This window comes from Cibotium barometz, chromosome 58 (genome assembly GCF_041138505.1).
Source record: "Cibotium barometz isolate CiBa-2024 chromosome 58, ASM4113850v1, whole genome shotgun sequence".
Lineage (NCBI taxonomy): Eukaryota > Viridiplantae > Streptophyta > Polypodiopsida > Cyatheales > Cibotiaceae > Cibotium > Cibotium barometz.
This window is the reverse complement of record NC_141103.1, coordinates 7,843,310-7,869,064: the sequence shown is the minus strand read 5'-3', so window position 1 is coordinate 7,869,064 and position 25,755 is coordinate 7,843,310. Positions and strand designations below refer to the sequence as shown.

The 25,755-nt window shown below is 44.6% G+C and overlaps 1 protein-coding gene across 4 annotated transcripts; it reads left to right on the top strand.

Moving 5' to 3' along the window:
• Positions 1 to 25,394, top strand: LOC147605852 (uncharacterized). 4 transcript variants are annotated; one of them, XM_086792971.1, is made up of 5 exons: positions 1 to 3,728; positions 22,384 to 23,844; positions 23,951 to 24,170; positions 24,267 to 24,641; positions 24,774 to 25,394. In XM_086792971.1, the coding sequence occupies exons 1-5, from the start codon at positions 648 to 650 to the stop codon at positions 24,875 to 24,877; spliced, it is 5,241 nt and encodes a 1,746-aa protein (XP_086649097.1). In that variant the 5' UTR covers positions 1 to 647; the 3' UTR covers positions 24,878 to 25,394. The 4 variants fall into 4 exon arrangements, with proteins under 4 accessions (XP_086649097.1, XP_086649098.1, XP_086649096.1 ...); XM_086792972.1 differs by having other exon boundaries at positions 4 to 3,728; positions 24,270 to 24,641; XM_086792970.1 differs by having other exon boundaries at positions 4 to 3,728; positions 24,270 to 25,394.
• Positions 25,395 to 25,755: the final 361 nt, after the last annotated feature.

Below are 25,755 nucleotides of genomic sequence, written 5' to 3'. Positions count from 1 at the left end.
GCACAGTTCTCCTCTTCTTTTCCTCCTCCCTCCTCCTCCTCCCCCCTCATCTCTCTCTCTCTCTCTCTCTCTCTCTCGGTGTTTATACGGAAAAAATTGTTCATTGCTTTTCTCTCTTCTGTCTCATCCTTTTGGGCAGCTGGATCTGCATAGCCTGAGCTCAATACAGATTGTAAGTTATCAAGACAAGCTTGTTTTGCTTTGGGTCATTGAGTTAAGACAGATTTTGGAAGCGGGAGACTAAGCTAAGCTGGAGTTGGCATGTGGGCGATTAAGCTAAGCCGGATTTCGAAAGTGGGCGGTTAAGCTAAGCCGATTTCGAATCTGGGCGGTGAAGCTAAGCCGGATTCAGCAGCCTGTGGTTAGCCGGATTGAAGTTGTGGGTGGTCACAGTTTTGCGACCAAGAGCTTGATTTAAGGCAACTAGGTCTATGTGGTGGGTGGGTGTGCCTTCTTCTTGAGGCCGGCCAATCCGACTGAGTGAAAAAGAGTCCTCTTTCCGATGCGTGCCCAAAGCTTCTTCATATAAGCATGGACCTGCACGCTCTTTTCTTCTTCTTCTCAAATCTCACTTTTTCTTTCACAAATCTCTGGTTCTGGGCTTTCCCTAATCTGGCAAGCAAGCTGCGTTCTTTGCAAGTGGAGAGATGGCAGGAGGCGGCTGTGGTGTGACTCCCATGTCAAGATTGTTCCAGCAAAGCAACAGCAGCCCAAATACAGGTAAGCCCTTGAATCTGAGCTCTCCCAGTAATGCAGCGGTTGAGGGTAAGAAGAAAACTCGCAAGAGAAAGACTCTTTCCAGCCGCTACACAGCAGGTGTACCTCCAAAGAGAAGAAAGCTGGGCCTTAACGCAATCCGGGATCCCAATGTTTTACCTAATGAAACTCACCATGGAACGGCAAGCTCAAGAGCAGTTCTTGCCAATCACGAGGACCCAACAGCAAACCCTTTGAACCCACAAGGGAATGCAAGAAACGCAAAAGCAAACAAAGGTAGGGGAGATCCAAAAGCAAACGCAAAAGCATCTCCAAAAGCAAAGTTTTCCCCTTCTCGTGAAGTCATTCTTGATCCAAATGCAGAGATTTTGACTAAAGGAAGCCCAAAAACAAACGTAAAAGCAGAGGCATTGAATCACTCAAAAGCAGGTTCTGACCTTGATGACCCAAAAGCAGAGGCTCTGAATTCAAAAGAAACCTATAAAGCAGCTCCTGGCCTTGAGGACAACAACCATGAAGCTTCAGGCTCGGTATTGAATAGAAAAACAAACTCAAAAGCTAGATCTTTGACTTCAAAAGCAGCTAAAGCAACATCCTTGAACCCAAAAACAGGAGCAGCCCTGCACCCCAATGCTGGAGGGACCAAAAAAGCAGATTTGGACACCCAAGCACAAGATTTGAACTGTGGGAAAAGCATTTCCAAGCGGCGTCTGACCTCTGAGCCTTCTGGTATTGAGTTTAGAACTGCAGCAGATCATGAAGCAGCCCATTCAAGCAATGCAGAGTTGGTTGCAAGTCCTTTGTCATTGCCGGCTTCCCAAGCTCAGGGTTTGTGGGCGAGCAGTAGTACTCCTAAGCAAGGTACTTCTTTTCCGGAAGGAAGAGCCTTAAGGCCAAGGCGACAGTACAAAAGCAAACCTGAAGGCAGACTCCCTCCTGCGGACTATGTTGGAAAAAGAGTTTTGGTGTATTGGCCCCATGCAAAAGCATGGTTTGCAGGTAAAGTTTTAAAGTATGATGATTGCAGCAAGAAACATGAAATTAAATATGATGACAATGATGAAGAGTGCATATCATTCCGGAGACATAAAGTCATGCTTGAGGTGCCACCTCCATTGCAATCAACAGGATGTGTTCCTTCCTTTGTTGAGGAGGTGGTTTCTTTGGCAGGAGACGGGGTGGCTTCTGCACAAGCGGTAGCCTACCCAGCAAACAAGGAGGAAGCTACTGCTCTGGGACCTTGCAAGATTGTCCAGCAGCAGGAGGAAAGCAAAGCTGGAGGTGAAAGTGTGATTGAGGACAATGTGTTGCTATCCGCTGTCATTCCAAGACATCGGTTCAAGGAAGGTTCCCTCAAATCATTATGTAATGGGTCAGATAAGTCTGCTGTTTCACTTAAGAGAGCTGATGCCACTCTCAGTGAAGACTTTCCACCGCAGGAAGCATACAAGAATGCCAGTTCCACAGCTTCCAAGGATGATTTTGGTGGAGCTGGTGGTGTGGATACCGGACATGTGAATGGAGCAGGCAGGGGCAAAGCAGCATTTGTGTACGTAAGGAGGACAAAAAGCAGGCAGAAAGATGAAGTTCCATTTACTGATGTGGCAATAGGTGCGGGTTTTTCTCGAGAGAAAAAGGTTGGTTCGGTCAGAACCGCCAGTGTCAGGGTAGACGATGGGGACAATCTATCTGGGGCACAGCATCACCAGGAAAGGTCATGGAGAAGAAAGAAGAGCGGGCCTTTTTTGCAGCAGGCAGGTCAGCTGGATTTACTGGATGCTAGGGTCAGTAGGAACGTGGGTTCCACAGTTGCACCTGGCACCAATGTCCCAAGTGGAGCATCTGGGGGTCTGCGGGAGCGCACCTTTCGAAAGAGGAACAGGCGATCGCTGAAGAAGCTGGTTAGTCGGGCTTTTGTAATCCAGGAAAAAGAAGCAGGTCAGGCGTCGAAGCTTGTTGATGAACCTGGGTGTGCTCAAGATGACCAAGTGGGAAAGCAAAACTTTAAAAGGACAGGAAGAAAGCTCAAATTGGATAGCTTGGACCGAATTGCCACTATTGATAGGGTAGAAAATGATTTGGAGTATGTCCACAGAAGCAAAAAAGCATGTTTTAGAAGCCCTCTTTACAGTGTGATCTCAGCATTGAGTGCAGAAAGTGAAGGCTTTATGTGTCATGATGCACTTGAGCTGCATATGCAACAGTTTGACGTTTCAGCTGAGAAGCTGGAGGTCCATGACAACCTGCTTATACATAGATCACTTACAACTTTTTTTTCCACCATTCACCTCCTACTTCCTGTTGTCGTTCCTGACCTGTTTACCTGGCAGCTTTTCAACATCTTGGCAGGTGTTGGGTTCTGTGAGGGTGGCTCTTTTGATGGAAGATTCTCTATGAATGGTTCAACTCAAGACTTGATGGGCATTTTCAGGCTGCTTTTGGCGATCATCAAGGCGATACCTCTTAGTGCATGGGTCAATGAGAGATGTCATAGACAATGGCAGTGTAGAACTTTGCACGAGCTTTGGATTGTCATGTCAGGGTGTGGGGCATGGTGTACAGATGTGCCTACTTATCTGCCAGCTAAAGCCGAAAGTGCACTCATGCAGCATTTTAGGGGTGCTAGTGTAAGCTGCATGATGACGTCCCGACAGATGTTGAATATAGTTGTCTGCTATTTTATCAAACCTTACATTTTTGCCACAGTCTGTGAAAAAGGTGCGTTGCTTACAATTGTTGTTCAACAATTCTTGCTGCTGGAGAGGAGCGAACACAGAGGCACCCCCTGTGTACTACAGTCGATGAAGTCTGTCCAATTGCAGTCGGGTGCTGGCGGTGCAGATTCAGATTTCTCATCATACCTGATACCTTTTCCAGGGCCTGAAGATTGGTGCTCAGAGAGGGGCCTTTTTTTGAAGCAAATGGAGAAATGGGTTGTTACTGCTGCAACGGGTGCTGGGCATGTGGAGCAGTTGTTCCCTGTTCCATCAATCAAGCTCCGAAATCACCTGGTGAAAAATACTGCCCTTACATTGCTTTGTTCCCTTATTAGGGGTTCAGCATTGGTTTATTCAAGTTGAAATGATGTATTGGTCATTGTCCCTTCTATGCATGTCAGGGTGGTCCTTTGAATACCGGAGTAGCATACGGCAACAAAGGCTGGTTGCAATCTTCCCCTTCCACATGTTCACAGACATAACAATTGAAAAGTTATTTTATCTTGCAAAAGACGTGTAGTGCATCAAGGTGCCTTTGCAATCACTTTGATGAGTGTGATAGGAGTAGTGCATCAAGGTGCCTTTGCAATCACTTTGATGACTGGGATAGAAGAGTACACAGTCTCGTCTCTTGCCATTGCAATGAAGTCTGTTAGCTCTTCTATGTACAAGTCAAAGAGTGTGGGAGAATGTGAGCACCTTTGCTTGAGAATCCTTGCTCTGTGCAAACCTGAAGGCTGATGCATTACCTGCTCATGCAATGCTATTGTGGTCTGAATGCTTTGTGGAAGTCCACAAAGCAGCAACAAAGGTTATCATGTTTTCTTGCCCCAAATCGCTTTGAGGGTGGAAATGTGGTCCAGTGTTGAGTTGTCAAAAGCTTGCTTGCTCTTGGTTCAAACCCTTGGCCCTTGGTTCAAACTCTTTGTCTTGCTATGTGGAAGCATTGCCCTCCCTAGGTGCGCTAAAGATGCATTTCCCCTGGTCACTCTTGCCTATTTTTCTGGTTTCGTATTGACTTTTGAGCAAGAAAGTACCCCACGTGCTAATTCTCTCTTATATAAAAGGCCATAACCTTGGTCTTTCTAAGATTTCAACCAATTGCTTTGACATTGTTTTGTATGAAAGTTCAATGCACGTGAGCCGGACAAGTTCGGTGACACTCTACTGGCAAGAGAAGTGGACATAGTGGTATGCATATCAAGTACAACATGAAGTTATATGCAGATGTAGCTTTGTCGGTTAGTGATCACAAGCAAGAAACAATTAACTTGCTAAATGTTTATAACTTAACATTTCTTGCATGTCTTGCAAAAGTACGTGCTACATCATGCTGAAGTCTTGAAAATCCCACGGTAATAGGTGATCTAGGTTGAAATTTGTACATAAGCATAAAAGGACTAAAACCGGTACTCGTATGCTCAGTACTGTTGAATGCAAATTCTAACATAGAAAGATAATCCTCCAATGAATCCTGTCTTTTGGAGACATGCACGAAGCATGTCCATCAGATTGAGGATGATCTGAGGAACTAAGATTCAAAGTTGTTTCCAACTTCTCAAAAACAAGCCTCCAAAAGTCACTTGTAAACTTATCACTGACTATGGCCTGCGGTAAAACAGACAGTCTAAACAATTGCTCGATAAATCGTCTTGCTGTAACAGTCTTTCATGTAGGTAAAAAACTAGCCATATTTGTCAAGCGGTCTACCACAACCCAAATAGAATCGTGGCCTTGACGTGTTCTTGGTAATTCGGTAATAAAATCCGTGGAAATACTTTTCCACTTATTACTTGGGATTTGCAAAGGATGCAACATTCCAGCCTGTCTCAAGCGTTTAGCTTTATTCGCTTGACAAATCTGACACTTGAGGACAATCTTCTACATACCCTTTCATCTTTGGCCAATAGAAAGTGTGTCACACTAAAGCTAATGTCATGTATACCCTGGGGTGTCCAACAAAAGGGGCGTTGTGACACTCCTTAAGAATCTTGGACTTAATGTCCGGGACATGTTGTACACAAATTTTGTCATTACAGAACAGTAAACCATTTTGAATCATCCATTGGCCTCTCGTAGGCTGCTCAGTCATTGAGTCTTGGTCAATCAATGAGCTCTCGTCTTGGATCCTCTACCACCAATATGGACCAAAATAACTATCACTCTTGCAAAGCCCTCTCAATGAGTGAAATAAGTCAGTGAAAATCTCGATCAACGACAAAGTATTCACCTCTCTAATCCGACTAAGCGCATCTGCTGCACTATTCATGGACCCCTTGCGACAACATATCTCAAAATCAAAATCTTGCATTAACTCTGTCCATCTAGCTTTTCGTCCTCTCAAATCATTTGCTGTCAGAATGCACAACGGAAATAAGAGACAAGTGCTGTAGAGAACAAAACACAGAAGAGAGAGGGAGAGAGAAGCTGCATAAACTCTGCTCTATACACAAGATCCGGTACAACAAAGTGTGGGGGACCATGGGTGGTATTTATACCACCCATCTATGCTAGTCGGCCAGGAAAAAGACAGCCGACAAGCTGTTGGACATGCCCATGACTACAATCATGCAGTCGGCCAACAAAAAAGTAGTCGGCGAGGTACAACCCAAGTCGGCCAGCAAAAAATGTAAAAAAACGAGAAAATACTCTGGGCGGGCACACCCCTCTTGCTGCTCCATGAAATAGCTCCTGAGCCAAGGGTAAATCCGTAGCCTGATGTAGATCTCCTTGTGTTTGGATCTGTTAGAATTGTGCATCTCAGTGTTCTGGGGCTTCTACTATTTATTTGAAATTTTATTGTATTTCTCCTATTTATTTGCCCTGTCAGCAGTTGGCCAGCCCTAGAGGCAGTCAGCCAGCTCACTGAGGCACTATATAAGGAGTTCCCCTTTATTCACTTCTTCATCCAATCCACTTGCACATAGTTCAACATCCAGTTGCTGGCCATTGCCATTGTAAAGCTTTACTGTTGTGATCTTGTCCAACTCTCTTTATCTCCTTTGCACGCTCTCATATGTTTACTGTTTATGCTTCCGCCTTTGCTTTCTCCATGGTATAGAATTGTGCATCTCAATGTTCTAGGGCTTCTACTATTTATGTGACATTTTATTGTATTTCTCCTATTTATTTGTCTTGCGAGCAGTCGGCCAGCCCTAGAGGTAGTCGGCCAGCTCATTGAGGCACTATATAAGGAGTTCCCCTTTATTCACTTCTTCGTCCAAACCACTTGCACATAGTTCAATATCCAATTGCTAGCCATTGCCATTGTAAAGCTTTACTGCTGCTATAAAAGGTGATCTTGTCCAACTCTCTTTATCTCCTTTGTACTCTCTCATATGTTTACTGTTTATGCTTCCAGAGTTAAGACTCCGTCTGTCGTTACCCCTCTAGTGTCATAGAAGAGTCCAAGATCCTTCGTATCCTGCAGATACCACAAGATTCGCAATCCTGCGTCCCAATGAGTCTTCAAAGGCGTCTGCATGAATGAGCTCAACAGCCCCACGGGAAAGCTCAAGTCCAATCTGGTGTTCATCAACCAAATCAATGAATCAACGAGCTTTTGATACAGAGAGGCATCAACTTGCTCACAAGGATCATTCACTATAAGCTTGGTGTTCTGGTCCATTGGTTTAGTAATAGGCTTGCAGTTCTCCATCCCAAAGGCCTCAAGCAACTCATGAACATATTGTTGTTGAGAGACAAAGAACCCCCTTTGGGTCTGCCAAATCTCCAATCCCAAGAAGAAGTGGAGTATGCCTAAGTCGGTCATCTCAAACTCCTTTGATAAGGTAGCCATCGTCAGTGGTCAGTGGTATGTGCTCCACATGACCGCCAGTGAGAATGAGATCATGCAGATTTCATATTGTGAATTTTTCGTCTGAGTTGCGGCCAGTTGATATTGTGCTTATTCTTTCTATCTTTGGAGGTGGATTTGCCCTATCAATTGCTTATTTGCTGTACTAATTCTTTCTATTTTCTACTTTTCTTAGTGCTAGGCACATTATGGCTGAGTCTGCTCTGCATCTCCGGAGGTTTGATAGAAACTCAGTACGAAGGCCTTTGTGTGAATATATGCTCGTGTGTGTGTGTGTGTGTGTGTGTGTGTGTGGAGTGTGTGTGTGAGAGCATATCTTGATACAGAGTTCTACACCCACTATTGGACACTGATGACGTTAGTGGGGATGTCGTAGTATCTAGTCCATACTATACATAATGGAGTTGATAGTTTTATAGTCTTGTGGATTGACTACCATGAGTATATAGCATGCACGTTCCTAAAAGGTGAATTTGGGCATGTTCTTGGATTCATCTAGGTATATAGATAATCAACGTGACCAAACCGCGTTCCCGAAAGAGATACAAGTTAGGATGTGCAACTGATCTCTGAAATCCTATCAGTAGAAAGAAGGAATCAATCTTCTGATTCCAAGCCCTGGGAGCCTGCTTAAGACCATACAAGGTCTTCCGCAACATGTAACTATCCCCTTTGATGCCGGAACCTCAAAGCCTAGAGGTTGCTCAATATACAACTCCTCCTGCAAGTCACCATTTGGCATTAAGGAACGTGGATTTTACATCCATCTGATATACGGGCCACCGCTGAGAAGAGGCAAGGGCAAGAACGGTCGGAATCGTGGTCATCCTTGCTGTCGGTGCAAAGGTATCCTCATAGTTGATACCAAGCCGCTGAGCATAACCCTTAGCCACAAGTTTGGCTTTGTGCTTGTCCATCGACCCATCAAACATATACTTGGTCTTAAAGACCCACTTGACACTAATGAATGACCGTTTTGATGGCCTCGGAACCAACTCCCAAGTTTTATTCTTCTCTATGGCATCCAATTCCACTTACATGGCTTTCCTCCAAGTCTCTTGAGAAAGAGCTTCCTTTACGGAAGTGGGCTTTTTGTCCCAAATGATACGAGACATCAAAGCATAGTTTACCTGTAACAGCTCCGCTGAATGACTTTTGTCATGAACTCAGTGCGATCTTCGAGGTCCGTCCTCTGTGGTCCACTCAGAGGGAAGCTTCGTAACACCTGACTCCTGAAGGGTGTCTAACAAGCACTTTGGTACTTGAACAGAACACCGAGCCTCCTGCCGCCGCTGTTGGGGCTCATCTCCAGCCTCGGGCTCAACCTTTACAACTGATTGAGGCTACCTAGCTAGAACAATAGACTAGGAATCATTCTCAGATTCATTTGGTTCTCCAAGAAGTGGCGGCTCATCAACAGTGGAAGGTGGAACATGCTCATCAAAGACAACATCTTTGTTGACGACAACCTCGCTCCGCTCCAGGTCACACAGCCTGTAGTCTTTGGAAAGAGAGTTATATCCCATAAATACAAGCTTCTAGGACTTCGAGTCAAGCTTCCCCCTCTACTTCTTTGGAATGTGAACATAGGTATCACTCCCAAACACATGTAAATGGGAGACATATGGTTTCCTACCAAAATAAGCCTCAAATGGAGTCATCTTTGGTACTGAAGTTTTCAGAGATCGGTTGAGGATATGGATAGCCGTAGCCATAGCCTCTCCCCAAAGTGGACGAGAAAGATCACGATGCTCTAGCATCGTCCTCGCCATCTCCGCCACAGTCCGGCTCTTTCGTTGAATCACTCCATTCTCCGAAGGCGAACCTGTATTGGCTAGCTCCCATGTTCTGCACAAAACTGCACAAACGCATTAGAAGAGAACTCTCCTCCTTTGTCAGCCCGAAGAGTCTTTATCTGCAATCTAGACTCCTCCACCATAACATGCCACTTCTTGAACCGAGCAAAAGCTTGGTCCTTCTGGGAAAGGAAATGAACCCATGTAAATCTGCTATAATCATCAAGCAGCAGCATAAAGTACAAAGAACCTCCCAAGGATGGGGTCTGGAGAGGTCCCACACAAGTCAGTGTGTACCAACTCCAAAGGTTTTGAAGCCCACCTAGTAGCGTGCTTCGGAAAAGATTCCCTGTGCTGCTTACCACGAATGCAAGAACTACGTCGTCTCTGCCTGCTGCCAACATTTGGCAAGCCATCCACCATCTGGTCTCGGAAAGCCCGCCGGAGCGCATCCACATTCAAGTGGCCAAAACGGAAGTGCCGCAAGTCACTGATTTGAGTGCCTGTCAGAGAAAAGAGTGTTGAGAGTTTGTAGATAATATTCTCCACTCCGCCTTCCCATACAACCTAGCCTGTTTCTTTGTTCTGTTGAGCAACAAAATGCTCCTCAAACTCCACCTAGAAGCCGGTCTTGCGAACCTCATGTACTGACAATAGATGAAAAGAAAGTGCTGGGACATAAAGAACACGAGAGGAATGCTTTCCTCCTTTGCCATCGAGAATAATCGGTATAGTGGAATTGTCGCCAATGAAAATGCGACCTAACTGCCGTTTAAGATCCTGTAATAACTCTCAAGGAGGAGTCATGTGCCTGGAAGCACCACTATCGAGCATCCACTCCGGAGTATCCCTGGCAGTGAAACCAATTGCCTCCCTGCTCGAAGATAAGCATCTGTGTCCAAAATCTCCAAGTGCACAAAAGCTAGAGTCTTGGCAATTGAAGCTGAAGAATCAGCATTCTTCTTGGTACTCCGCTTAGGACATTTTCTCCAATAGTGGCCTTTCTCGCCACAATTGTTACAGGTCCGCTCGGCCTTCAAATTATCACGCTTTGAATCGGGCTTCTTCTCATAAGACTTCTCGGATGAAGACTTCCCTTTGTTCTTATTGTTGTTGTTACGGCCTTTCGACCATTGGCCAGTCAAGGCCTCAGAACCTCCGCCTTGCGGAGAGTTCGTAAAACGCTCTTCCTGGTCCAAGACCATAGGCACAAGCTTCTCCCATGTGATGGTGCTGAGCCTGCCACTGGTGATTAAAGGCTCAGTACTCAGATGAGACAACAAAGTGATGGCCATATCCTCTGAAGATATCTCCTTCCCAGCTTGAAGAAACTCTCCTGCAACTTGTTGATGTGCTTTTGCATCGTCGAAGACTTTGCAGGATTCATCACTCGCATCTACACTTCCAAGGAAATCCGCTTCATGGGTGATATCTTGCTATACAAAGAAGCCAAATGTTGCCAAATCCCTCTAGCCAGCATCATGTTTGATATGATTAATCACTTGTGGTGTGCAATTAAGGAAGGAGCTCCCTGTCCTCCAACTCCGGCTGTGGAACATCAACCACAATGAAATCAGCCAAGTCATAAGACTCCATCATTACCTTCCATATGCTGTAGTTGGTCCCTTCCAATTGTTGATCCACTGGGAATGGGCCAGGAAAAAGAGAGCTGATAGGTTGCTGGACATGCCCACGACTGCAATCATGCAGTTGGCCAGCAAGCAAACAGCAGTCCCACGACATAAAAATATGAAAAAAATACATGGAAAAAATGAGAAAATACTCTAGGCGGGCACACCCATGACAAAGGCCCTCTGTGAGCACTATGGTATAGACAGGAGATGATTGCTAACACGCATCACACATATACTTGATTGACTGATGATCAGTCAATACCACAAACTTGGAGCCATATAAATAATGCCTCCAAACCTTGAGAGCGTAAATGACAGCGTAAAGCTCCTTCTCAAGGGTTGGCCAATGAGATTGAGTGTCGTCCAACTTTTGACTCTTGAGAGCAAGAGGTCTACCATCTTGGAATAGAGCAACCTCGATCGCATAGTCACTCGCGTCGGTCTCAAGAACATAAGGCCTACTAGAATTGGGTAGTGCTAAGGTAGGTGCTTCCTTGACTTTATCTTTCAAAAGTTTGAAGGCCATATCCAAATCGTTATTCCAAGTGATAGGCTGATTCGACGTATGTCCACGACTTTTCAACAAGTCGGTCATCGGTAGTGAGTTGAGAGTACTCCCGAATAGATTTCCGAAGAAAAACATTAAACCAAGAAAAGAACGAAGTTATCTCATCGTTTGCGGAATTGGCCAAGCCAAAACCTTTTGCACTTGGTCATAGTCAAGGCTCAACCCATTTCTTGTAATCTTGTGTTCCAAGTAAATGATTTCTGTCATGAAAAACTCACATTTACAAAATATAGCATCAGTCGATTCTGTCTTAAAATAATCAAGACAATCGTGAGATGTCTAACATGATCCTCGAGAGTTCGATTGTAGACTAAAATATTGTCCAGAAACACCACCACAAACTTTTCCAAATGTTTACGAAAAAGATCGTTCATCATTTGTTGGAAAGTGGCTGGAGCATTGGTCAACCCGAAAGGTAATACGAGAAACTCGTAATGGCTATATCTAGCCCGAAAGGCGGTTCTTTCGCCATGCCTTTCATGAATACGTATTTGGTGGTAGCCAGCACGTATATTTTCGTGAAATACTTCGCTCCCACTAAACAGTCAATCAGGTCATCTGATCTAGGGAGAGAATAGCGGTTCTTGATTGTCACTTTGTTCAGTCTCTTGTAATCTACACACATTTGCCAGGTGTCATGCTTCTTTCTCCTAAGTAACACAGACGCACTCCAAGGTGATTTTCTTGGACGGAGCTGGCCCATTCTTCAATAGTTTGCGAGTTGTTTAGCCAACAACTCATCTTCCTCAGCCTGGCTCATCCTGTATGGTGGAATGCTAACAGGTTGAGCACCAAGGACTAGATCAGTACGATGATCAAGTGCCCTTTCGAATGGTAAACCCGATGGCAGCTCCTTAGAAAATGCATCTTGAAGCGAAACTTCTTTAATTCTTTGCTTTCAAACACACTTAATTCATTAACTTCCATCACAGAGACGAGAAATGAAGAAAATGGTATCAAAACACAGCGTAGAGTGAATGGCCTCGTCCAAAGTTTTGCACTTGTTATTCTTGACCTCTAAACGGTACAAGCCTCGTAATCCTGCTACGAAGAAACCCAAAAGAGTAGTAGAATCCATCTTCGTACCTTTCATCTACAAGTCTCTAAATTTCTAGAGGTAGACCTCACAAGTGAGGTTCTGCGAGGTCATGGTCAAACTGGCAAACTAAGCAAGTATGTCGCCATATGGATGAAACTGGAAGTGGACCTTCCACTTATGTGGCCATGTGTCCACAATCTCCTTGGTACGCTGCTTTTTGCTTGCTCCCAAACTGCTTCGAAGTGATGTTGGGGCCTAAAGCAGACGCCAAGTGATGTTGGGGCCTAAAGCAGACGCCAAGGGCAGACAGAGTAGCGGTCGATAAAGAGATGGAATTCTGCAAAGACTGCATCTGCACGGCGACCTGTGCCTGATGCTCCACGAAAGAAGCCACGAAAGTGACTTTAAACTCCCAAAAATCAGATTTAGTCATGAAATCTTCGAAAAGATCGCCATCGGCGACCTTGGGAGCCAGCAAGTCTTCGTGTTCCAGAGCAAGCTTCATCTCTGATTGCCGGGTTAACATTCCGGAAGAGGAGAGACGAGGAGTAACTAAGTGTTCGAGAAACAAAAGCTCCCAAAAGCTGAGAGAGATCTCGAGTACAAAAGACTCTAGAAGTTTGCAGGGGTCCCGGCTGCCAAGAAAATAGAGAACAAGAGGCGGCAAGAAGGCTGCTCGAGAAATCTTGTTTGGAAATGCATGTTGGGTTTTTGTTCTTTGTGCAAGCCGATGTTGCCCGGAGGAAGTGTTTTAAGCCCAAGTGGGATAAAAAAAACGGGCACCTTGGATGCGCTTTTGTTTTTTTTAATTTAAAAAAACCACGTTGGTTGCGTTTTTCAACAGCCACGTTGGATGCATGTTTTCCTTAGCCACATTGGTTGTGTTTTTTTTTGAGCTACGTAAAAAAAAAAACACGTAAAGTTCTTAAAAAAAAGGGGAGAGCTACATAGAGTGCCAAAAAAACGGGAGGGCTTAAAAAAGTGCTGCACCCGGGTTGCCCACCTTCTACGAACAGTAGCAAACTGGTTCTCTCTCTCACGCAAAGCCGACAAGGCTTCTTCCACTCGGCTATCCCTTACTACCCACTTCTTGACCACAACACTATCTCTTCTTTTCTTTTTCTTTCTTTTGTCCACAATGCATACACGGAAAACACGCTGAAACCTGAAAAAATAGCAGTAAACCTAAAAAACAGCAGTGCAGCTGTCTCACCAGCTTGGACATTTCCCAGTACGAAAGGGGTGTGGTGGACTCCAGGATGTCTAAATATTTGGAAAGTACAAGCTTTGGGAATGGGAGATTATCCTAGAATACAAAGGACCACACTCCTAAAATTTAGGAGAGTTGCTATTTTTGGCCCGTCGACTCTGATGGAAATTCTGTTTGCGTCATTACATCTGGAATTGAGCAGATACCAAGAGTTGGCAAAGTGCCTATGATAGAATGTCTTCCAGTTGGGATATTTTTAGAAATAAAGTTTATGGAAGGACCCATCTCTTAGATTGGGACATGTTGCAAGAAAGTGGACCAAAATGAGACAAGTGGCCTGACACTTGTTAGAAAGTGGGTCACTTAAGCTATTGTGTGGCTCTTCACTTATCATTGTAGCATTCTCTTGCCATTTTAGCTCATGGGAGGCCCAAATCTATAAATTGGAGCCCTCTCTCTTCATTAATGGAGGCTCTCTTGCTACACACTAGCCTCTACCACCGTTATAGGCTGCCCTAATGATGGCTACTCTCTCTCTCTCTCTTGAAGGCTGCCCATGAAGAATACCGGCTATTGGGGACTGTTTTGGAGGCTTCCATCGCGAAGAAATACTGAAGGCAAGGGTATTTTATCATTTATTATGATTTCTAGCCATTGTACTTGTTGTACCAGCATTTGTACTTGTACTTGTTGTACCAGTCATCGTACCGGTTGTACCAACCACCGTACCGATTGTACCAGCCACTGTACCTGCTGTATCAGCTGGCTGCTGAATGGAGAGTTGTACTTGCTGTACCAGCTCTATTGCATGAAGACCCGTGGTTTTCGGGGAAGAATCAGTACCCACACTGTAAAATCCCCACGGATCTTCTCGTGATTGTTCTTGGTACGAAACTCGAATCCTGCAAACAAACGAATAAACAAACAACAAGGGGATGCTGGCCTGACTTACCACCCAACCATGGCAGCCGTGGGTAAGCCCACAGTCTTGGCTGTCCCCACCGAGCCACGAGCTGAGCTAACTAGGATGACGTACCGACCAATCTCCTCCTCGCGACGTCCCATACCGCCACGAAGCTGTCCTCGCGGGCCTCGAGATTGCTGCCGGTCTCGGCTGCATAAAGCATGTGCACGTCTGCACTAGATCAGGCTCCAAGACCATAGAGCTCTCACAAACTCGTGGGACTCTCTATATCTCAATAACTAACCTTGGCCACCCTTTTATAGGCTCTTGGCCGGTCATCGGGCGTCCACACTTGGACGTCCGTCCGTCCATACTTGGGTGCCCGCCCGTTAGTTTATCCCTAACTCAGCTCGTCAATCAGCCTGCCTAGTTCCAAGCTTCCCCAAGCCTCGAAATGTCTCCAAACCTTGAGAGCATGAATCACAGCATAAAGCTCCTTCTCAAGGGTTGGCCAACGAGATTGAGTGTCGTCTAGCTTTTTACTCTCAAAAGCAACCGGTCTACCATCTTGAAATAGAGCAGCCCCGATAGCATAGTCACTGGCATCAGTTTCAAGAACATAAGGCTGACTAGGATCAGGTAATGCTAAGATAGGTGCTTCCTTGACTTTATCTTTCAAAAGTCTGAAGGCCATATCCAAATCGTTATTCCAAGTGATAGGCTGATTTGACTTACGTCCACGACCTTTCAATAAGTCGGTCATCGGTAATGTGAGCTGAGAGTACTCCTGTACAGATTTCCGAAGAAAAACAACAAAACCGAGAAAAGAACGAAGTTGTTTCACTGTTCGTGGTATAGGCCAGTCCAGAACATTCTGAACTCGGTCATAGTCAATGCTCAATCCATCTCTAGTGATCTTGTGTCCCAAGTAAATGATGTCGGTCATAAAGAACTCACATTTACTTAACTTAGCATAGTCGATTCTGTCTTAAAATAGATAAGACAATCGTGAGGTGTTTGACATGATTCTCAAGAGTACGACTATAAATCAAAATATCATCCATGAACACCACCACAAATCTTCCCAAATGTTCATGAAAAAGATCGTTCATCATTTGCTGGAAAGTGGCTGGAGCATTGGTTAACCCAAAAGGTAATGCGAGAAACTCGTAATGGCCATACCTAGTCCGAAAGGCGGTTTTTTCGACATGCCTTTCATGAATACGTATTTGGTGATAGCCAGTACGCAAATCTATCTTCGTGAAATATTTCGCTCCTGCTAACCGGTCAATCAGGTCATGTGATCTAGGGAGAGGATAACGGTTCTTAATGGTCAGCTTGTTTAATCTCTTGTAATCTATACACATTCTCCAGGTATTGTCCTTCTTTCTCCCAAGCAACACAGGTGTACCCCAAGGTGATTTACTTGGACGGATCTGGCCCATCCTCAAATAATCTTCGAGTTGTTTAGCCAACTCATCTTCCTCAGCTTGGCTCATCCTGTAAGATGGAATACTGACAGGATGAGTACCAGGGATCAAGTCAATACGATGATCTACTGTCCGTTCAGGTGGTAAACCCGATGGCAGTTCCTTAGGAAATACGTCTTGAAACGAATCAAGTATCTTCTGTAATTCTTTGCTTTTAAACACATTTAATTCATTGACATCCATGGAAGGATGAGAAATGAAGAAAGTGGAATCAATACACAATGGAAAACGGTATACAAAGAAGAATCCATTATATTTCCAAAATCAATTGTATTTACAAGAGGTCCCTGAGAGGGATGAATACAATCACCTAAAATACTATACTAAAAAGAAAAAATATGACTAGACCAATCTATCTGGACTTGAAGAGTCTTAAATCACTCAATCCCTAATAACAAGTCTACATTTTCCAGATGCATTACATAGCATTCCATAGTATCTTTGTAGTCCTGAATCTGGATTGGAAGCATCTCCACTTTTCGATCCCATACTTGCCTTCCCGCAGGTAGGCGTATCTCATAGGTATGATCGCTGGGTGTCGTATTATCAAGACTCAATTTCTGCACAAGTTTGTAGTTAACAAAGTTGTGTGAGCTGCCAGGGTCTAAAAGAATGTGAATCTTATGGCCATTCACTTCTCCATAAACTCGGAGAAGATCATGCAAGCCAAATACTTTAGAATTGAACAGACAATCAGAACAAGTACTAGGGCGAGAAAGTACAGTAATTGATGTACTTGTCAAAGACAACTGGTTAGCTGCCTTTGGCTTGGGTCCTGCGTTTATCTTGGTACCCTTTTGCTTTGGGCACTCGTTACGCATGTGTCCTTTTTCTTCGCAGATAAAACAACGGCCTTCTTTCTTGAGCTTTAAAGCCCTAAGGAGTCGTTTCTTCTTCGCTGGTGTCGAACTGGAATTCTTCGAAGGTTGGTCGGAAGACTTCCCTTTTGTCGTGTTAGCCATAGGTGCGGAGAACTTTCTTTTATGCTTGTTTCCCTGCTCGGTAACGGGTTAAGAGACCATTTTATCATCATAGATACGAGCTGAATGAATGGTCTCGTCCAATGTTTTACATTTGTTATTTTTAACCTGTAAACGGTATGAGTCTGGTAACCCAGCTACGAAAAACCCCAAAAGAGTAGTGGGATCCATCTTTGTAGCTTTCATCTGCAAGTCACGAAACTTCTGGAGGTAGACCTCATAAGTGAGGTGCTGCGAGGTCATGGTCAAAGCTGAAAACCGGGCCACAACATGATAATCATCCTCTTTTTTGAGGAATTCTTTCTTGAAGACGTCTTCGAATTGTGCCCAAGTCGTTGGCTTAGGGTGAGTTCCTTTCACCAAAGCAAAGCTTTGCCGGACAGGAAACCTGTTGCTAACTGGATCTTCTTTCCATCATCATATGGATGAAACTGAAAGTGAACTTGCCACTTATGTAGCCACGTGTCCACGATCTCCTTGGTGCGTTGCTTTTGCTCGCCCCCGAACGGTTCCGGAGTAATGTTGGGGCCTAAAGCAGAAGCCAAGGTATCCATACCCGAGAAAGTAGAAAGGGTAGTGGTCAATAGAGCGATGGACTTCAATAACTAACCTTGGTCACCCTTTTATAGGCTCTTGGCCTGTCATCGGGCGTCCACACTTGGGCCCCCGTGCGTCCATACTTGGGTGCCCGCCCGTTAGTTTATCCCTAACTCAGCTCGTCAATCAGCCTGCCTAGTTCCAAGCTTCCCCAAGCCTCGAAACTAGTCTTGCGTGCGTGTAGCACACGGTAGATACACACTGTGCACATGACACACACGGAGGTATATGGATTATGTTGTTGGCTCGGCATTTCTACGGCCTACGTTCCGGCTTGGTTGCCTCGTGTTGGGCTGTGTTATGGCATTTGTATATGGATAATCCGGCATCTCCCATGGGGAGAGTAAGGCCCTCAAAGCTTGTACATGATATTATTCTCCTTGGGTAATAAAATACTCCAAGGGGGGGGGTCGGCCCATTCCGGCCTCTATGTGGTGTCACACGTTCAAGCTCCATTTTCAGCATTTATAGATTTTTTGTCCGTTTTAATACGCATTGATGGTATCAACAAGTGTGTCAAAGGCCCTAGTCCCCCGGGCACCCGCCGCGAGTTACGTTGGTATCAGAGCATAGGCTTTCTTGGAAGCGGAGGCTTCCTTCTATCAATAAGGAAGAGAAAAGATCTCAAGTGGAGACCACACTTACCATCATTGCTGTTAAGCATGACCAGCCGTTTCATATCAATAAGGAAGAGAAAAGATCTCAAGTAGAGACCACACTTACCATCATTGCTGTGTTAAGCATGGCCAGCCGCTTCATAGCTTATGAAGCAAGAGCATGAGCAGTAGACAACTTGTTGATCTAAGGATTTATGAATTCACAAAATTTTATCTTGGAAGTGTGGAGTTGGTTTTATGTGCACATGTTTGGCTCTCTTTCCATATGGATATTGTGGATTATATTATCAAGCTTACAGGCAAGCTATATGGTGATATATCTCGGGATATCTTAAGGATATGGTGAGGAGATATTTCTTTTGGCTTCATGACCAACTTGGCAAAGAAAAGCTAAGTATACTTTGAGTTCGCAAAGTTGGTGCTTTTGCTATTTACTATGAAGTGTTTTTGATGTTCACTAACCCTTGTATAGCCATGCAAGGAGAAGGTGGTGTTGTTTGCCTTGAAATGGTTTCAGGGAAACATTGTTTATGGCTCCCTTTATTGGGATGGATTATATCTATGGAGATTTCTTTCTTGGATGAGATTTATATAGATATTGGGCTTCAGAAGCAATTTCTATGGACGAATCTGTCCGAGTTTATAGAGAAGAAATCTTTGGATATCTCATGGATATGATGCTTTTATGGATAAAGTCCACCTCTACTCCAAGGTGTGTGGTTAGCACGGAGTATGTGGTAAGAGGTATGGTATACAGGTCTCTGGATTCCTGGACTTCTTTTCTAGGGATTTGGACTTATCCTCAGGTTTATGGATTATTCTTTAGTTGGCAAAGTACCTATGACAGAATGTCTACTAGTTGGGATATTTTTAGAAATAAAGTTTATGGAAGGACCCATTTCTTAGATTGGGACATGTGGCAAGAAAATGAACCAAAGTGAGACAAGTGACTTGACACTTGTTAGAAAGTGGATCAAAGTGAGACAAGTGGCCTCACACTTGTCACTTAAGCTATTGTGTGGCTCTCTACTTGTCATTGTAGCATTCTCTTGCCATTTTAGCTCATGGGAGGCCCAAATCTATAAATTGGAGCCCTCTCTCTCCATTAATGGAGGCTCTCTTGCTACACACTAGCCTCTACCACCGTTACAGGCTGCCCTAATGATCTTTCTCTCTCTCTCTTGAAGGCTGCCCATGAAGAATACCGGCTGTTGGGGACTGTTTTGGAGGCTTCCATCGCGAAGAAATACTGAAGGAAAGGGTATTTAGTTATTTATTATGATTTCTAGTCATTGTACTTGTTGTACCAGCATTTGTACTTGTTGTACCGGTTGTACCAACCATCATACCGGCTGTACCAGCCATTGTACCTGCTATACCAACCATTGTACCTACTGTACCGGCTGAATGGAGAGTTGTACTTGCTGTACCAGCTCTATTGCATGAAGACCCGTGGTTTTCGGGGAAGAATCAGTACCCACACGGAGGTATATGGATTATGTTGTTGGCTTGGCATTTCTACAGCCTATGTTCCGGCTTGGTTGCCTCGTGTTGGGCTGTGTTATGGCATTTGTATATGGATAATCCGGCATCTCCTGTGGGGAGAGTAAGGCCCTCAAAGCTTGTACATGATATTATTCTCCTCGGGTAATAAAATACTCCAAGGGGGGGGTCGGCCCATTCCGGCCTCTATGCGGTGTTACACGTGCAAGCTCCATTTTCAGCATTTGTGGATGTTTTGTCCATCTTTTATGTTTTATGCAAAGTGATGATGGATTTGTGTTAAGGCTGTGGCCATGTTTAAATGTTTTAATATGCATTGATGGTATCAACAAGTGTGTCAAAGGCCCTAGTCTCTCGGGCACTCGCCGCGAGTTACAGTAACTGAACTCGTACCTCTTCTTGACCTCTTTCTTTTCCTACCTACCAACTTGCTCGCTCTTTGAGGCTCGCTTTGATACCACTGTCAAACCCCCAACGTTTCCTTGTAGAGCAATCTTGAAATAAGACCCGAAACCTGCAAAACAAAGCCATAAACCGTGAAGGGGGTGCAGGCCTGACTCACCACCCAACCATAATAGCCATGGGCAAAGCCCTCAAGACGTGGCTATCCCCATCAAGCCACGAGCTGAGCTAACTAGCTAGACGTACCGACCAGTCTCTACTCCATGACGGCCCATACCACCACGTAACTACCCTTGCGGGCCTCGAGACTGTTGCATGAAGCAGGTGCATGTCTGCACTAGATCCAGGCTCCTGATCGCAGAGCTCTCGCATGACCTCACGAGACTCTGACTAATTGATTGACTCGGGCCACCCTTTTATAGGCTCTTGGCCGGTCACGGGGCGTCCACACATGGGCGCCCGCCCGTCAATCCATCCCTAGCCCAGCTCGCCAATTGGCCTGCTGAGTGGTTTGCAAACAGGCAAAGCTAGAGGAAAGCATTCTCTGGGGGTATGTACTCAAAACCAGTACATCATTAGCTCTCAAATCAATTCCAAAGTCCTAACAACCTGCATATCAGTTCCAGCAGGTGACCCGCCATTGTGTTAAGGGAAAGGGATAGCAAGCTTGGGGACAATAGTGGAATAGTGCTCAGTTATTCAGCAAGACTTGGAAGCAGAGATCAGAAGTGGAAGGTGGAAAGGCAAAGTGTCAAACTCAGAGTCAAAGTTAAAGTAGAAGGTCAAAGTCAATAAGTAGTCTAGGGAGGAGGATGACAAAGTCTCCAACCCGCTCAAAGAATGCAATCCAGAATCGAGATGTAATTTTGGCATCTCTATCACTTATAGTTCTCCTAAGAAATCCATGCAATATAAATATCTCTTTCAAAAAAATCTAGTAACATCTAAAGCTATATAAGTCTTCTGTATAGGGATCAAATGAGCAACCCTTGTTATTTGATCTACCACCACTACTAGGATGGAGTCCTATCGTGCATTCACTAAAGGCAATCCATTGGTAAAGTCCATACTTATACATTTCCATTTCATCTACATAGTAATATCCAAGGGATACAACTTCCTTGGAATTTTCACTCTTTTAGCCTTGACCTTTTGTGTGAAAACATGATTATATACAATGAAAACACATATCCAAGCTTAGATTTGTACTGTATGCTGGGCAAGACCTGCTACAACACACAACAAAAAGGTTCCTGTACTGCTGTCCTCCACTTGAGCAAGGGGTAAACACTCATGGAAGATATTTTCCATTGATCCAGATACTCTGTCTGCCTAATTGCTGATTATGACTTCGACGTACCTATAAATAGGCATCTTTTGTGCTGGCTGGCCAGTAGGCTGCTGGTTGGCATGTAGGACTAGCCCATGAGTACATATAACAAACTATATGCTGTCCAGACTCCACAGTCCCTAGCCATGGGCACTGCCACTCTTTTGTGTGGGTGCCCAAAATGCTGCCCATTCTGTCCATACTTGCCGTCCGACTAGCCCATGAGTACATACAATGAACCATATGCTGTCCACAGTCCCTAACCATGGAAACTTGACACTCCTTTTCTGGGTGCCCAAAACGCTGCCCATTCTGTCCATAGTCGCCCTCGGACTAGCCCATGAGTACATACAACGAACCATATGCTGTCCACACTGTCCGTAAACATGGGTACCTGACACTCCTTTGTCTGGGTGCCCAAAACGCAGCCCATTCTGTCCCTACTCACCCTCGGACCTAGCCCTTCATGGGATGAAATTGAAATGTGCATGTGCAACCCAATTAACACATGCATGTGACATGTATTGAAGCCATTTTGTTCTTGTTAATTTTAACCAATATCCAATCCAAGGTTGCATTTAAAACCCGCTTTTTATTATTTAGGATGTTTTAGACTTGCAAAACGTTTCAAACCCGTTTTTTTATTTTATTTTTTGGACTTGCACTTGTTACTCTCTTTAGAAGAGGTTTTTTCCCCGTCTCCTTTTTGGCTTGCCCATTGGGAGGTCTAAGCGTTGGTTCTTCAAACTTAGCTTATTTTCATGTCATGTTATGGAACATGTCATGACAACACATGGATGATGACCCATATGATTTTAACATTAAAAAGTATATAACGTTTTTTACGTACATTATCAGTCGGCAACGTTCTATACCACGTACTAAACTCGTATCGTTTCGTACGTTTGAAACTACCTTGATCCAATCATTAAGTCATATTCATGGAACCTAAAAATTGTTAACGACATTTTTTGGAGTTTGAAGCATTAACTTTATGGTTCATTATTAGCTTTAACCTTTATAGTAATCACCTTTTTTCTAACTCATTCCTTGTTTGAACAGGGTTGGCAGGTTACAACTGCTCACATTGCCAACCGAGATTACGCTCCTTATGAAAGTGGAAGCAAGGTTTTTTACATGAGGAACTCTCTTTTGGACTGTGCAAGACTTGCAGGAGAGTTCAGTGATGGGGTACTTGACCAGAGATTTGGTTTGCCGACTGATTTTTGCAAGTGTGCAGATTTCAATTCAGCTCTTCTTTTGGTCTCAATGCTTCAAAAAAATCTTAATCTTGCATGTCATAAGAACTTATCTTTTCCTGTGGTTGACATGTCCCTTGTAAAGAGCTCCTTGCTTTTGGACAAGGTTCTTCTACTAAAAGACAGGCAAAGTAGAAAGGTTTCCAGGGAGAAAATGAGTGGAAAAGAAGAGGCTGCTGGGCCAGGGTTATTAGTTGTGCCTTGGGGTTGTGTTACAGTGAAAGGTGTAAAAGTCGAGCCAGATGTAAAGATGCCTAGGCATAGTACGTCCATCACAACAGAGTCCAATAGTGCTGATGCTATAAAGGAGGAAAGTTCAGTAGAAACATATGGACGGCAGCAGATGCAGAATGGAGAGCTAGATTTGAAGGGACAGCGTAACATTGGACTTCCATTGAAGACAATGGAAGATCGATTCTCCAGGCAAATTGACAAGGAGTATTATGTGCATAAATGGCATAAAGATGTCAAGAAGTGCAAGAGGGGCCGTCCTTGTCAAAGCGAGCAAGGACGCCGCTCCCGTGTGCAAATGGCTCCATATTGCAGTGCTGACCTTTTGTTTACTAGAGGTGACACGGTGTGGAGAGAGCCTGGTGGTAGAGTGGAGCTTCAGTCGAACACAAGTAGTGAATGCTTGGTTGTTGTCCATCTTGATGGGAAAACGTACATGCAGAAAATAGCACAAGGGAGCATGCTTCCTAAGGACCCCCCTCAGCTGACATGGAAAAGTGGGAATGGTTGGGATTTAGAATTTTCTGATAAAGAGCAATGGGAGCTCTTCAGGCGCATGCATAATGATTTGAGTCTCCGGAATGCGCGAGTGGCATCTGTCAAAGAGATTCCTATCCCTGGTGTAAAGCTGATCGAAGACTGTGAAGCTGTGAAGTCGCCGGGTGCTTCATTCCGTCCGCATTCTGCAATCAAACATCCAGATGATGAAATAGTGGCGGCTCTGAAAAATAACGGCGTGCTTTATGACTTGGACAGTGAGGATGAAGCCTGGGTGGTTGAGGCCAATAGGAAAAGCAGCAGTAATGAAGATGATGGCAGCAGTGCAAAAGTGTTAATCACAGAAGATGCTTTGGAAAGAATGATCGACAAGCTTGAAAAGGAGGCGTACAGGAGACACGAAGAGTCAGTTTCTGTTAATGACGCTGTTCAACTGTGTCAGGACTTGGAATCAGCTGATGTCGTGCGAGCAGTTCATGCCTACTGGTCCAAGAAGCGACTCATGAAGGGAAAAGCCCTGCTTCGACACTTTCAGGTATGAAATATTTTTTAACTTGTTTCAGGTTTTGGCTGCTATGTCAGGGTTTCTTGACATGTTTTTTGAATGCGTTTTGTCCATCGCATGTAAAATGTCATTACAGCCACCACATTGGGAGCAGTATCAAAAAGAATTGCAGAACTGGGAAGCAAAGATGGAACAGTGCTCGCCGGGTGCACAGAAACTGCTGCTGGATCGGTTTCCACGGCCACTGATGTCTGCATTTTGCTTGCAAACTCGAGGTTTGGATGCCATGGACAGGAGCAAGAAGATGCTGAGACAGAGATCTCAAAAGAAGCTAAAGCTGTCACGCTCCTCTTCTGGTATGGGATTGCAGCAGTAATCTTTTTGGGACAGGCCATATGCCGCATCATTCAAGTTTTTTGTACTGCACGCATCTAAATGAGGTGTTCTTGCAGAAGATTCACACAGAGTGTCAGCATACCGTTTTGAAGATCGAGGCTTGTATCCGTCTTATCGTTTAAGACGGGCCACATCATCCGCTCACATGGAAGTTGGATTGCAGCAACAATTGATGCGAGACAAGTTTCATGACCGGGTGGTTTCAGAGAGAGTGGAAGAAGCGAGAGAAAAAGCAGTGGCAGCAAGAAAGGTGGCAGCAATCAAAGCTGCTAAGTTCCAGAGGCGGTTTTTGGACTTTGATTCGGCACTCCAGAGAGCATGGGCATTGCTGATTGAGTATAAATCTGTTACAGGTGGCGAGTCATCAGCACGAAGTGAGACTCTCGAAACGAGGATGGAGCTTCTTTTCAGCTGGTGTTCAAGTCTCTTAGGTAAGGACAATGATTCAAGTGAGGATGAACCACCTTCTGATTCAGGGCTGGTTGCCAGTGAAGTTGGCCAGAACTTTTTAGAAGCATTTTCAAAGAAGTGTTCAATTGATGAGAAGGTTGTGTGCAAGGTAGATGAGCAAGCAAAGGAGCGCGGAGAAGCATTCAGAAGGCAGGATGTAATTGAGGAAGCAAGTCCTCATTTGCCCATTGCCGCTAGGGGCTACACAGATACATAGATGCAATGGCACGTCTTATGTGATGGACCCCTCTCCACCAGAGGTGGCAAAGCAGCCAGTTTTGATACTCTTTTTCAAGTGTCTGACTTGCATATTGTAAACTGAGCTCCTGCTTCCTTGCTGTCTCGAAGCAAAGCTGTGTAGCATTAATGTGGTGTTGGCCTGTCTTAAGAGGCTTTCTTTTTTAGTCTTTTTTCCCAAAAAGCATCCAACCCAGACAAATGGTTCTCTATGGACGTCAATTCTTTTATTCCGAGCCTTGTGCCACTGACTGCTGTCACAAGGAGCTTCTGTGAAAGATAAATTAAAGAGCTGTGATATCTTGTATCTGTTATTGGTGAGGTGACTTAACATATGACGAAAAACAGCTGCTCCTTTGGAGCCTCTATATGGCAGAGGAGATTGATTTTTGTCAAAACAAAGTGGGCAAAGCGGCCATCCCAGGAATTTCTAGAGTCCATCTGTATTTGTATTGAAAGGCTGTACATGTAAAGTGATGTCTGCAGCTTCAGGTGAACAACTTGCAAAAACAAAACCACCCCCCACATCATCCCCCCCCCCTTCTTTCTTTTCTTCCCAAGTGGGCAAAGCGGCCATCCCAGGAATTTCTAGAGTCCATCTGTATTTGTATTGAAAGGCTGTACATGTAAAGTGATGTCTGCAGCTTCAGGTGAACAACTTGCAAAAACAAAACCACCCCCCACAACATCCCCCCCCCCCCCCCCCCCCCCCCCCCCCCCCTTCTTTCTTTTCTTCCCCCCCTATTTTTTTCTTCCTCCTCCTCCTCCTCTCCTTGTCCTCCTTTTTCTCAAAAGTTCGTGCTTTGTTTCAGTGTATATAATATATGCGAAACACATCATACATATAAGACGGGGCAC